We start from the raw sequence: 15214 nt of genomic DNA, 5'->3' as shown, positions 1-15214 counted from the left end.
ATTAAATAAACATTAGACACTAAATATAAGACAAGAAACAATACTATACTAATTAAATAAACATTAGACACTAAATATAAGACAAGAAACAATACTATACTAATTAAATAAACATTAGACACTAAATATAAGACAAGAAACAATACTATACTAATTAAATAAAGAACTAAATAAAAGACAACCCCCCCTAAATATTAATTAAATAAAAAAGAAAACACTAAATAAAAGACAACCCACCAAAAATACTAATACTAAATAAAAATAAGACACTAAATATAGACAATAAAGACAAAAAACAAAACGATACAAAAATAAAAGACAAATAAATAAAAGACAAAGCCCAATTAAACACTAAATAAAAGTCAAACCCCAATATAATATTAATTAAATAAAAAAGAAAACACTAAATAAAAGACAAATCCCCAATAAAATACCAACTAAATAAAAATTAAGACACTAAATAAAAGACAAACCTTAATAAAACACTAAATAAAAGACACCCCCCCCAAATGCTAATACTAAATAAAAAAGAAAACACTAAATAAAAGACAAACTATAATAAAAGACTAATTAAATATTAAATAAAAGGAAATCTCTAAAAAGACTAAGGTAAACATGACCTCAATAGGACTAAATACTTTATTTTTTACATTATATAGCTACCTATATAAGTTTTTGTCTCCAACTGTGTTACATTTCAAACCTCTTAACAAAACCCTTCCCTGCAATTCTCTTTTGTTCAATAAACGTATTTCTTTGGGTTTGTAATGGAGAAATTGCCAAGAAATTGTTTTCTCTTTCTGAAAGATTTTTTGTTACCTTTTTTGTTGTTTGTTTGTTTACGAAGAGTTACGAATTTCTTAAACTACTGAATATTTGCTAAATATTGAAACATGAAGTGATGTCATCGCAAAAGACAGTAGGCATCTGTCTGAAGATCTAACCTTGTATGAGAAACTCGAGGGTGTCCTCTTTCAAAGAGACATCCACTGTCCGACAATGCCTTTAAAATGAGGGTCAAAAGAAACAATAAGCCAGAAATTGCCAACCAAATCTTTGTTTTCTCTTTCTGAAAGATTTTTCGTTACCTTTTTTGTTGTTTGTTTGTTTGCGAAGAGTTACGAATTTCTTAAACTACTGAATCTTTGCTAAATATTGTAAAGTTATGTTATGTTATTAATTAATTTTGATATATGTTTAAAGTTTTAATTTTTAAATTTAATTATGTTTAATTGTAGTAATTTCTGTTCTAATGGTTCTGTTAAAGCTCTATAAACGCTGCTGTGCTTTAATATGTACACTGTCTAATATTGAACACAGACATGCTGACAGTGATTTACAACAAATAATTCTGATGTAAATGTATGTGTTGGGAAGTTAGCTTTCTGTCTATCGTTCTGTGTAATATCCCAATTACAAATGAAAAACAAATATTTTATGATTAATTAATAAAAGTAAAGGTTCATGTTAAAAAAACAGTAGTTTTCATTACACTCTGTGAGCACATGAGGCGCTGTTCACCGCCAGTCATCCCCAAAACCAGCATGCTGTTTTTCTGCTGGTTAACAGGACTTGGAAACAGATTAAAGTCCATGATTAAAGTTAGTTAGCTAATTATTTTTGGCAAATGGGGTCACAGCGGTGTTTAAAACAGTTTTATGATGTCTGTCACGAATTTACTGGTGAAAAGTTTCACATCACTTAAAGTCATCTCTGTGCGAAGTCTCAAGTGTCCTCATTTGAATTACACTTGAGGAGACCCATCACATAATCCTGAACCACTGGAAGTGTGAATGGTCCTCCAAGCACTGTCAATGAACTCCGTAACGACTTCATCAAAACCATTTGGCGATGTCGTTCTCGCTATGAAGAGCACTTGATCGGTCTCATTCAGTCATCACTGCATGTACAAAGCTATTTTCTCTTACTCGACTATGGGTTTCTGTTACTGTCCTTCTCGAAGGGGAGTCTTGTCTGTTTCACAGCACTGCCAGGCAAAATATTCATGCAGAGACTGCGTTTTTATGAATTTGCCATTCACAGTAAACGTGACACACAGAGCGGCATGGCATCCTCACACTGATCCCACCACTGGAACTCACGTGTATACACTTCAGCTTGTCAGTAAAACAAACCTTTCAAAATAAGAGTCCTCAGTTCAAGCCTCAGTTTAGTTGATATTTTGTTGTAGCTAGTTTAGAGGAGCTTCGTCATTGGATTGATACACTTTAAATGACCATCCATGCTCCTTTATTTTTCCCCAAAATGCCCAAATGTTCATCCATCTTTCTTCATCCACTTCTTCCTGGTCATGGTCGCGGTCCAGAGAGTCCAGAGCCTAGCTAACTGGAATCATTGGAAGAAAAGCCTGTCCATCCAGGGTACAAGTCTGGTTTTAATTCAGGTTTTAAGTGCTAATTCAACGAATCTATTAAAATATTTTAAAAATATTTTAAAAATATTTAAACGTTTCCAGCAGACCGTTTCACTACATTTTCACTCAATTAATTGTAATCAGTTTCTGCCGGTCCTCAATGACTTTTAAGTTGAAAGTTTGCATGCCGGCAGGCTGAAGCGCATACATGTGAGTTTCAGTGGTGTGATCAGTGTGAGGATCATACTGTCAGACTGCTCTTCGCGTTGTGTCGTGTTTACTGTAAACTATAAACTCCCCAAAACCTGATCCCTGTATGAGGACTCATACCGCCCCCCTTTCCAGGCTCCCAGAGTGTGTTCCGCTAGAGCTAACAGGCTAGCTAGCGACTCCTGAGAAAATATGGAGTATTTACCGGACTCTAACGCGAAATACAAAAACGTGGAGTACTGGAACAAAAGGTACGAGACGGAGGAGAGTTTCGAGTGGTTCGGCGATTTCTCCAAATTTCAACACCTTCTTCTCCAACATGTGGGAAAACATGAACCCATTCTGATGCTGGGTATGTACTCAAGCTGCTCTATAAACCTGAACATTGACTTCAACTGACCGGTTCCTTCTTTAATCCAATATAAAAAGGGTCTTAAAGAGTGAGCCAGTGTTATTCTGCATTTTCTTGTTGTTCTGCAGTTCAGATTTGAGCAAAGTATCGCTTTAATGACTGCAATCAGGGGATGAGAACAGCAGGGGGCAGTACAGCACTGCGTTTCAATGAACTGTCAACATTACAGGCTCCAATAGGCTGGAGTAGCGTTTAATAAAGGGCGAAATCCTCATGAAATATACTAGATGCAGTAGTTTGTTATATTTGATAAGGCTTAATGCTGAATTTGGGGATGTATGACCTCACATTTGACTCAAGTAAGCATTTGAAATGAATATCAGAGAACCTCCTGAGTACTACTACTATTACTGTGGTTGGACCACTGTATTAATACAATTTACCATTTAACATTTAAAAATATTCTTTAGTCATTACTTTTATTCTCTATTACTTTTCTCATTTTTCTCATTTCATCACAGCTCATCCAGGTGTAGTTCTGTTTTCTACCTGCTGCAGTGGTGTTTTGTCATCTTTTGGAGTAGAATCAGAGATGCAGGTGGAGACTGAGCAGTAGGCATCAGATGTAGCTAATGCCTGATACAGCTGCCATCATCAGTGAGTGGAAAAGGGTCAAGTGATGCTCATGATGCTGCACAGTTCCATGAGGAACATCCATCAGATATTAGGCAGTTACCCAGTGTTCTCTCCCAGACTACGCCTATTATACAAGGGAGTGGACCTTTAAGCCAACAATCCCAGGCATGGATTAAATGCCTGAGGTTTTTCACCGAATGCGCCGAGAATTCAGCCTTTCTTCAGCCTTTTTTCAGGCTTTTGAGATGCTTGTCTGGAGTAAGTCCATAAGCTGTGGCAAGGTTTATAAAAGGTAAAGGTAAAGGTGCACGTATTTGTCACTGTACACTGTACAGCGAAATGTGTCCTCCGCATTTAACCCATCTGGTAGTGAACACACACACACACACATGTGTTAGGGGCAGTGAGTACACACACACACACACACACCCAGAGCGGTGGGCAGCCAACTCCAGCGCCCGGGGAGCAGAGAGGGTAAAGGGCCTTGCTCAAGGGCCCAACAGTGGCAGCTTGCCGAGCCCGGGAATCGAATATCGATATCCCGACGCTCTACCCGCTGAGCCACCACTGCCCACTGCCCCTTATAGTCGTGTCCAGAAAATTAAGTACAAAAAAACTGTAATCAAGATCTAGGTTTTAAGTGGACACGAGTCACTTTGCGAGAGACAATTGAACCTGTTTAATGTAATCTATGGTCAGCAGATAGTTCTGACTTCAGCTGGAACTACAACAGCTGGAAAGTTCTCCATAAATGTGTCCATGTGTATCTTTGCACTTTCTATCAGCTCTGTGTTCACACTATTACACTTTCTTCCAACAGATGCTCATTCTTTTCAGGCTATTGCTCTTTTTGAGTACATTGAGTATGAATACCTCATCAGCCTCATTCTGAGCCAGTTGAATTCTTGGAGAACGAGTGTTCAAAGCTTGAGGTCCTAGAAGGCTGAGGAAAGGTTGTGTGGCCCGTTTCCATCAGAAAATGACTGCCAAGTTGCGAAACTGTTTACATGCCCACATCAAGCCTAGCGCTTCTCTGTGGTAGCGAGAGAGCTTGGTGCTCATGCTGCAGGGTTCCACTCTTCTGCTCATTTCTGCAAAAGGCCTGCTCCCAGTCTGAAGGACGATGCTTTGGCAGACATTTTTATGTCTCAGTTGGGGTTGTGCATAACTAGCACTGGTGCCGATGATGCCTCTTCTTTCAGCATTTTAAAATGCTGAAATCACTTCTGGGCTGGTCCCCAAACCATGTGTTTGCTTGAACACCATGTCTCAGGAGCAGCTTGTCTTTCTCCACTAGATAGGGAATGAATTTCTCTGATTAGTTGGCTACTTTTTGAGGGCCGCATTTTGAGAATGCCCTCTGTTTTGAGCCAGGCCTGATGCCATCTGCAGAGATTGTGTCCGAGGAAGTGGACGCACTTGTGTTGAGTGTGATGCCAGCTGTAAGTCTGCCAGGAGTCTGACTGCTCCACTAAAGGTAGTATGTACTCCGCTCTACATACAGCTTCATTCATTCAGCTTTGGCCCACCCAGCTTAATTGCACCTCACCCTTGTTCGGCTTTGACCTTGCACATGAGGTGTAAAAGAGTCCACCTTTAGAGAACAGGGCACTTTGTCAGGTTTAAGCTTGATGGCACCTTTTAAAAATAATGCAAATAATACGGTATCTCAATTAAAATTTTATTATGAATGATTATTGTGTCATTAATAAGAAATATGTGATATAATACTTTGCTCTAACTGTTCAGCGTGGAAATGTTTATCCATAATCTGTAGTTTAGTAGATGAAGTTCAGAATACTGTATGCACAGTCCAGCTCATATCACCCAAACACTATCCAAACTGCAATGCTGTAATTCAACTCTGGGGGACAGTGTTGCTCCAGCCGCATCAACACTGCAGCTGCAAAAAAAAAAACTTGGCGTATTCAGTGCCACCAGAGAAGGTCCATGAGATGAGAGGCACCGTGTAAGGATCCTTCCGGGGACAATGTCACATGGTTTTGGTGAGTGGGAGGGGGTGGGGGGCTTGTTCTCGCTTTTACGCAGACAACTGAATCGCAGGCCCCACTCACACCAGCAGGAAATACTGGACGTTCCCCTCCACCTATGTGATTATTTCACCCCTTCAGTGATTCCTGTAAACGTGAGACCATTTTTGGGTTTGCTAGGGTGTAGTGACCATTTTGGGCCCATGAAGAATGGGATTATGTTTAGTGTGGGGTCTGTTCAGTTGGCTGTCAGGACTGCCTGCATAGGCTGCTGTGGTTGCTCTGAAAGATGAAGGTGGGGATTAGTGGTTTGGGGAGGGCTAACTATGACACGCCTCATCCCATTGACTTGAACAGGCATACGCCATTTCGGTGTACCTATTAAATAAGCTTTGAAGCCACTGCCCTTGTTTTGTATTAGAATCAAGGGCATATCAGTGACTGGCATCCAGAAATCGTCCTCTCACCTCCATGACCCGAAAACTGCATTTGTGACGCCATCTTGCTAGCTTCTCCAAATACTGTAGGAGATCTAAATATTTCAAACCACTGATTTCTTAACATTCTTAGCATTTTTTTTTTTATCATTTTTTTAGAGTGATCTCAATGCTTGTACACCCAGAGAAGATGCAACAAGATCTGTAGACAAAAACTGTAAATTTGATGACTTTAAATGATGTCCGCTGTCCCTTTGTCCCTGATATAGGCTTGTTCTTTCAGTTACCCTTTTCTTCTCACCTCCCGTCATCTCCTCTGTGTTCTTCCGGAGGATAGAAGTAGGAGGACAGGAGCGGAGCAGTAGCAAAAGTTTCCGGACGCTGCCATTGACATTTCATTCCATATCCTGATCTTCAAGCCAATGACCTCAACAGTCCTTTAGGAGCCCTTTCAGTTCTTTCCCAATTCTCGCTTTCTCACTCTCACTCTCTCTCTCTCTCTCTCTCTCTCTATCTGTTAGTCAGACTGCACTACAGAGTCTCATCTGGCATGCTACATTATTTTTTATGAATTGCGTCATTCAGCTCCTCTACAAAACACATGATGCTGTCCCTCTGCACAGTGAGGAGCTTGCAGTTAGAGTCAGCGCCAAGTTGTAGACACATTTGGCAGCGTCACCCGTGTCTTTTGTGGGGTTGTTTCTTGTCGTCTTTGTCCTCATGTGGTTGCAAAGCTTTGCTAGTGTTAGGTAGGCCACATTTTCTATGTGTATGTCTTGGCTCAGTGATCGTTATTTGAAGTAAATACTGATGGCTTACTATACCATATACTACCATACATGTCTATTAAAGCCATATTCTTTTCTATTCTGTTCTACTCACTAGACAAGCAGTCAGGCCAAACTTGTGACATTATATTTACATTAACATTAACAAGTGTTTCTCATAGAAATTTTGTTCATATACACTGAACAGCCATATCATTAACACCACCTGCCTAATGCAGTGTAGGTCCCCCAGTGCCACCAAAACAGCTGTGACCCTCCACAAAATCTCTGATGGTGTCCTGTGGTATCTGACACCAAGACACAAACAGATCCTGGAGTCGTGGAGGTAGGATCTCCGTTGATCACGTCAATGAGCCTTGAGCGCCCACTGGGTCACTGGTTGTCTGTGCTTGGACCACTTTTGGTGGGTACTGATCACTGCATACTGGGAACGCCTGTAAGTTGTAACGTGGGATCCCCATTGATCACTTCAGTGAGCCTTGATTGCCCACTGGTTCACTGGTTGTGTGTCCTTAGACCACTTCTAGTAGGTACTGATCACTGCATACCAGGAAAACGTGTGTGATGTTTGGGAAGATGTTGTGGAGCCCACGCCTCGAATGGTCCTAGTTGGTTCCAGTTACCACATTCATCAGTGGAATGGCAACACCACAAGCCCACTACTCAGGCAGGTCAGCCTCAGTGAGCTAATCTGCGAGTTCTGCCAACCTTGTAATCATTTTTTGAGAGGTCTAATCTAAACGTACATATATTTTGTGATCTTCTGATCTGTCTGGCTATAAGCTTTGCATGAGAACTGTAGTTGTATTGACTTTATCTTAAGTTGTTGTTAGCTGTGTAGCCTTTAGCTTGCTAACTTGCAAGCTAGCAGATAAAGTGCCTAATTAAGCTTAATTATAAGATGAAGTCATTTGCAACGTAAGACCCAGTCTGATCCACAGTAAATTAAATGTTATGAGATTGAAATATGAAGTGTCCATGCTTTTCTAAATGACTGTAGAAAAGCATGGTGACTGGTTGCAGCATGATGAGTAGCTCTGCCCATCCACATATGTTTCAGTGAGAAAACAGCTTACTTTCCATCTAATTTTTCACCTCTAAACTGTCTCCGTCTCCAGTGTCTAATTCCAACAGTTTGTTTCCCCTATATATTGGTAATTTTTTTTTTAAAAAGTGCCACTCTGCTGGATTGGAAAAAAGGCAGGCTAGGCTTAAGAATGGGATGATTAACAGTCTTGACTGAAAGAGACTGGTCGTCTGCAGGACCTACATCGCACCCTTTCTGTTTATTACATGGAGTAGTTGAATTGTAGTGGACCTTACGTGAGCTGCTCTTTTACTGTTGAAACTTTACAATTACCGGACAGACTGGAAGTCCAGGGGAAAGTCTGCTTTGCATCTGAACTGTAAGCTCAGTGAAGACGGTCTGAGACACGCTTGGTCTGGGTGAAGGGTGGTTCTACCAAATCAGTAGGCAAGTCTGGTTCTGCCTCTGTTCTCTACTGCACACACCCTGGTTGCAAATTTGACAACATGGCAGACAGTTTTGGCATTATTTCTATAGAACAGAAGGTAAAGAGAAACCACAGAGTCCATGTTTTCTACAGTCATTGGTTCTGACTTTTAAACAGCAAGGTTTAACCAAGGCTTGGAAATGGTTCAACGCGATTTTCTGCTAAGTCTTTTCAAATAAACACTATTCAGATAAGTAGCTTTTAGTAGACTTTAGAAGCTTTGTATCTTCAAAGCTCTTCACGGCCATTTAGCGAGACCCACACGTCACATTTAATTGTCTCTTTCGAGCTGTACAGTTTTCAAGCCCACTCTCATCTTCTCCCCTACACACACACAGACACCCACACACGTACTACAGCTACAGTGTCCTTTCTGTCCATGTTCAGCTGCAGTGGGAGACGGGAAGCCCTCCCTAACACACACACACACACACACACACACACACCGTGGAGAGCGAGGGAGGAATATGAATCATGAATTGCATGAGAAATGAGTGAATACGCATCAGAACAACTGGCACTCGAGCAGATGAGAAAGAGGGAGAGCGAGGGCACGCCTGCCACTGTCTCATTAGTGTCTCCCAGTGAGAATGTAGAGAGATGAAAATTGGAAAATCAGCCTCAGACAGGCACATTAATATTACACACAGCCATCAGAGAATCAACTGATGCAGAGAGAAGGAGATAAAGGCAAGAGGAAGAGGTAAGAGCAGAAAGAAATGAAGGGGAAATGAAAGGTGAGGGAGGGAGAGAGAGAGAGAGTGATGGGTAGAGAAGGTTAAGGGAAGGAAAGATGAAGGGAAGCAGAGGAGGTAGAGAGAGATGAAGGAAAAGAAGGAGAGGAAAGGGGAAAATGGGAAGCGGACAAGGAGAAAAGAGTTAAGAAGAAAGAGCTACAGGGAGAGAGGTAAAGGGCCAGAGATAAAGGGAAAGTGGGAGAGGGGTAAGGGACAGAGCTGAAGGGAGAGAGGTAAGAGATACAGAGCTGAAGGGAGAGAAGTAAGAAGGGCAAAGCTAAAGGGAAAGAAAGAGCTGAAGGGAATGAGGGAGAGAGGCAAGAGGCACCGAGCTGAAGGTGGAGAGAATGAGGGAGAGAGGTAAGAGACACAGAGCTGAAGGTAAAGAGAGAGAGGATACGTTCTGTATCTCTCAGCCCATCCAGAATAACGTGTCCTGGAGTGGTGGCTCAAAGTGTAAATTACTTCCTGACTGTAGGGGGAACCCAGGAGTAATATTTTTTTGTATTGTGTTGCTTTAATTCAAAGTAACTTCAAACTGTTCACATAATGTCCCACTTAAAGGCCGGCTGGTGTTTTCAAACACTGTTAACAATGTTAGTTTCAAGCGAGGTTGCTCTCCCAATGGTGCCACAGTCATCCATTGCCTGGAATTTAGGACAGCATAATTGATGTTGTCTCAACCCCCAACTTCTTTGGGCCCCTAACCCCAAAATGCCTACAAGCAGAACCGCCCTGAAGATGCCAGATTCTCACCCTCCACCTTGCTTTATTACACCTGGACCTTAAGGACACCTGCGAACAGAATGCTGTTTATTGACCTCAGCTCAGCATTTACCACCATCATACCCCAGAGGTTTCCACACCAACATCAACCAACATCACTCTCTGGTGTGGAAACCGCGCCATCTCAGACAGGAAGCTGAAGGTAAAAGGGAGAGGGGTAAGAGGCACAGAGCTGAAGGGAATGAGGGAGAGAGGTAAGAGGCACAAAGCTGAAGGGAATGAGGGAGAGAGGCAAGAGGCACAGAGCTGAAGGGAATGAGGGAGAGAGGTAAGAGGCACAGAGCTGAAGGGAATGAGGGAGAGAGGTAAGAGGCACAGAGCTGAAGGTAAAAGGGGGAGAGGTAAGAGGCACAGAGCTGAAGGTAAAAGGGAGAGAGGTAAGAGGCACAGAGCTGAAGGTAAAAGGGGGAGAGGTAAGAGGCACAGAGCTGAAGGTAAAAGGGGGAGAGGTAAGAGGCACAGAGCTGAAGGTAAAAGGGGGAGAGGTAAGAGGCACAGAGCTGAAGGTAAAAGGGAGAGAGGTAAGAGGCACAGAGCTGAAGGTAAAAGGGGGAGAGGTAAGAGGCACAGAGCTGAAGGTAAAAGGGGGAGAGGTAAGAGGCACAGAGCTGAAGGGAATGAGGGAGAGAGGTAAGAGGCACAGAGCTGAAGGGAATGAGGGAGAGAGGTAAGAGGCACAGAGCTCAGGGCATGGGGTGAGGGGAAACTCCGTAGAGGAGCTAAACAACATTAGCAAGCATGGTCCTACGTGTTGCGCCTCTTAGAGCACTTCCACACCTTTTTAATTCCAATTAAATAAGTTTCTGCATCAGTTTCTCTCTTGGTACGATTAATTTGGGTAGGTATGAATGCCATGCGGACTAAAACAACCTCACTGTGATCCTTAAATAGAGGGGGTCTTGGTCCGGTCTAAAATGTAGTAAGAATTTTCTTGCTTCAGCCCAAGACTGGTCTGACCAATAAGAGGAGAGAACGTTCTCACATGGTTTGTAGGACCAGAGCAAACAAATTAGAGGTGTGAAAACGCCCTTAAGGCTCATTTATGCTGAACGTTAAATACGGATACGGATACAGATACGGACGAAACCTTCTGTTTGTACTCTGGTTGATTTTGTGTGTGTTTGTGCACATTCTCTGAAAGCTTACGGATATGGACAGAATGAAGAAATACCACTGAAAATCATGGGGGCGCTGTAGCCAATAATTCATGTGTAGCGCATCCCCTGTCATATGGACACCATGAAGAAGAGGTTTGGAGACCAGACGGGCTCGTTGGGGATTCCTCCTAGTGAATGGTCTTGCAGTTTGTGATGTTGCCGATCAGTCATGTAGTGTCCAAATCACAGTGACCTAACAAATATGATTGCAAGATACGCTGTGTAGTGTGAACAGTACTGCAAGCCGACCACTTTAAAGGATATGTAGTGGGTACATGGTATCAAGAGGCCTTGGTGCAGTCATGGATGATCAGTTATCATTCTCAACTCATGTTGCAAGTCTGACTCGGTCATGCAGATTTCTAATTCGACCCTTCCTCTCTAGAGAGGCCACCCTGGTGCTTGTTCAGCCTCTTGTCACTTTAAGGCTTGATTATTGCAACTCCCTTCTGCTGGTGTTCCTCTGTGCACCCTCAGGCCCCTGTTGTTAATCCTGAATAGAAGCTCCTAAGTTCATCTATGTAACTTCTCTGCTGCTGAGTTCTCTTCACTGGCTTCCTGTAGCTGCTGCCGGCATCAGATTCAAAACCCTGACGCTGGCCTACAAAGCTAAGAATGGACCAGCCCCTCCATACTTGATTGCAAGGGTCAAATGCCGATCTGTACCAAGAGCCCTTCAAGCTTCAAGTATGGCTTGGCTTGACCCGCCATCCTTTAGGATCCACGGAAGACAGGCTGTCCTGGCACTGAAGTGGTGGAACTAACTTGTCCTGGGTGTCCCAACGGCAGATGCGCTCGCTGTCTTCAAACGCTGGCTGAAGGCGAAGTGTAGTGCAGAGTGTTGTGGTCTCCATACTGACTTTTGTATTTAGTAGCCTCTAAGCTGGATCCTAGTCTATACACTATAAACTAAATCTAAGGGTGTTTTCTGAGTAAACAGTGAAGCACTTTTGTAAGTCACTCTTGAGATAAGTGTCTGCTGTCTGAAATGTGAACAATAAGGTGAAAACCCCTCTGTGGGTGTGTAGGTCCACTGGTACTGTTTTTGCCTCTCAGACATGTTCTCCTGAGTGCTGGAGCAGAGTGTTCCATGTGCCCTTCAAGGCTGACCTGCCACCTTGGAGGTGTCCAGCAAAGCCTGTTGCGTCTGGACACGTGAGTTCAGCGGCGGTAATGCAATGTTCCAGACATGACCTTTTGACCTTGGCGTGGCCTGGGGCATGTGATGTCCCCTAAAAATGAATTTTCTCTCTCGTCCTCCCCATCTTCAGTCTAGTGAAGTGTGTGTAATTCAGTAGGGAGTGATTTGCAGGGTTTTGCTCTGCTCTACTGTAGCCTCAGGTCGTGTGTTCGTGACTCTCGGCAGCGTCTCCAGTTTCGGCAGGTTATGTAACCGTCCGCGGCCCAGCGGAGTGCCTTACATCAGCAGCGCTGCCTTGTCGCCACAGGAGATACCATGGAAACAGCTCACCTGGCATTGATCATTACCGAGACCAGAGACAGATAACCAAACTTTCTAGGGATGGATGTGTTTACTTTGATATATGAATCGTAGTAATTATTTACTTAATCCAGATGGAAAATATCAGTTAATCTTGTGTGGGTTTTTTTGTTTATTATTACATACAAATTCAAGGTCACTCATATCAATAAGGCATTGAAAGTATGGGCTATTTTTTCAGGTTTTAAAAGGTGCTGTGTCATACCAGAAGCTTTCATTTCAGAAGATAGAAAATGTACCACAGTACCAGTGATGTCCTTGGACACTTTTCAAACACTGAGAGGACTCACCTTCCAAGATTTATTGCATGACTCTTCTATTCACTAGCCCAAGCATGATAGGATAGAGAACGGGAGAGCATGAGAGAATAGCTATAAGCTATGAGCTCAGGTGGTAAATGAAAAACGCTTGGCCACATTTTTATATTTTAGGTTTTGTCAATTACATTTCTAATATATTTATTCCAATTTTGGTAAGTGTTTTTCTATTTTTCTATTTTTCTATTTTTTCTATTTCTATCCTTCCCTTCCCTTCACCTGTGCAGTATTCCCAGTGCCATACCTTTGCTAATTGTGGCCAAACAGTTTTATTTCCACTTCATCAGTCCAGTCCATCTCTGTGCTCTGTAGCCATCTTCAGATGTGCAAACTTCTGACAGGGTCACAGATAGGGTTTCCTTCGGGTGATGTACAAGCAGCTGGTATTGCATCTATTGTTGCTAAAATGCTATAATCTGAGGAAAGCTACTAACCACTGCATTACTAAACTCCACAAGAGTTTTGCTGTTTTAGACATGCTTTCACCCAGTCGAGTGGCTCGCTTGGCCATTTTTCCTGCACTTGCTGTCTAATATGTAGATCTCACCCCTTGACAGTTGTCATGGTAACGAGAAAATAATTTCAGTTTACATCAGTGGTTTTAATGTTGTGTCTGAATATGATGTTGGATGCAACTGGAATCCAGGCACTGAAACGTGTGGAAGCTCATTGAGCGGTTAAGTCAGTGTCTAGTCATGTGTGTGTGGGTGTGTGTGTGTGTGTGTGTGTGGGGGCGGGGGTGTTGGACCAAGCCCACTGTAGTTGTAAATTTAGTGACATGGATTCAAGGAAGAGGGAAAGCAAGCAAACCTGGATGAAACCTGTGATTAATCATGGTGTTTTCCTAGCCACACTAGACCAGCCCCACTCAGATGTGCCCAGTACCTCCTACTGTGCAATGCCTTTGTGAACCTTTGTGATCAATGACAGTTCTTATTGATGTTGGTCACCAACAGAAGCTCCTTTCAGTGTTGTATTGATCTCCTGACCCACAGTGCTCAGTGTGTGTGTGCCCAAGCAGAACTTGGGCTTTTTCAAGCATTGTAGCCATACAGTCAATGATTGTAGCCCCATCATCATCGATCCAGAGTTTTGCAATGCAATGTGGGTGTCCAATATGTGTCCAGGCTGTGTGTCCTGCATATGTGTCCTGCCTGTGTTTGTGTGTGTCTATAATGTTACAAGCAGATTAGTCATTCATTCATCAGTTCATTCTAATAGTTCAGTTACTGTTTAGTTTACTGTTCAGCAGTTTCTAGTACTTACAAGTCAAGAGACTAATCAGGCTCTGAGAGTGTGTGTATGTGAGCCATTAACGTGTGTATGTGACACTGTGTGTGAGAAGTGTATTGGTGTTAACGGCGGGTGGTGGTGTGTGTCCTCAGCCTTTTTTTTCCGCACAGTCAGAGGACAACCTCACATTCATTACCCTCAGTGCTGACAGCATGGAAAGAGAAGTGTGTGTGTGTGCTTGTGTATGGAGAGGCTGCAGCTGGCTTTGGTCTCTGCTTCACACCATCAACCCCCCCAATTTCTCTTGAACCCTCTCTTTACCCTCCCCTCCCCTTCTCTTCCTCTCTTGCTCACTCACATCTTCTGCATAGCCCACTCCTTTTCTGTCTGTCTGTCTCTCTTGTATCCTCCTCTCTTTCTGTCTGTCTGTCTTTCTGTCTGTCTCTCCTTGTCTCCCTCTCTCTCTTTCTCTGCCTCTCTGTCTGTCCCTCTCTTTTTCTGTCTGTCTGTCTCTCTTTGAGTCTTCTTTTCTTTTTGTCTCTCTCTGTTTTCCTGTCTTTTTCTCTGTCTGTCTGTCTGTCTGTCTGTCTCTCTTTCTGGGTCTTGTTTTCTCTCTGTCTGTCTCTCTCTCTCAGTCTGTCTCTTTCTCTGTCTTTCTCTCAGCCTGCCCCACACACACACTCACTCTTTTTTTCTGCCTCTCCCTATTTCTCTGCCTTTGTCTGTCTCTCTCTCTCTCTCTTCTTCTGTGTCTTTGTTTTCTCTCTGTCTTTCTGTCTGTCTGTCTGTCTGTCTCTCTCTCTCTCTCTCTGTCTGTCTCTTTCTGGGTCTGTCTCTTTCGCTTTCTCTGCCTGTCTCTCGGCCTGCTCCACACTCTCACACTCTCACACGCTCTCTCTCTCTCGATCAGTGATTGAACACACTCATTTTAGGAGAAGGTGGGGGGGGGGCAGGGTTCTGTTTTGTAAAACACACACTCCCTCCTTTAGCCTGCAGCACTACAGTATACAGAGAACAAGATGCAGGGAGTTGTAAGTGCAATATAGGAAAGTGTGAGAGAGAAAGTGATGGTGTAAGGGTGAGTGAGAAGGTGGTTTCTGCAGTACTGGATATTTCTGAAGGGGAATGAATGAATAACTGTATGAATGAATGCATGTATGAAACATTGCACAGTCGTTTAG

At 42.9% G+C, this 15214-nt stretch overlaps 1 protein-coding gene across 1 annotated transcript in view; it reads left to right on the top strand.

Moving 5' to 3' along the window:
• The first annotated feature begins 2614 nt into the window (after nt 1–2614).
• The window catches only part of ece2a (endothelin converting enzyme 2a), a 137048-nt gene continuing 124448 nt past the window's right edge, over nt 2615–15214 (top strand). The window contains exon 1 of the mRNA XM_072669009.1: nt 2615–2936. Coding sequence (XP_072525110.1) covers nt 2777–2936 — 160 coding nt within the window. The 5' untranslated portion in view covers nt 2615–2776. The remainder of the gene's footprint in view (nt 2937–15214) is intronic.

Source organism: Salminus brasiliensis, chromosome 23 (genome assembly GCF_030463535.1).
Source record: "Salminus brasiliensis chromosome 23, fSalBra1.hap2, whole genome shotgun sequence".
Taxonomy (NCBI): Eukaryota; Metazoa; Chordata; class Actinopteri; order Characiformes; family Bryconidae; genus Salminus; species Salminus brasiliensis.
Note: the sequence above shows the minus strand (reverse complement) of the source record. Positions and strands in the feature narration are given on the sequence as shown.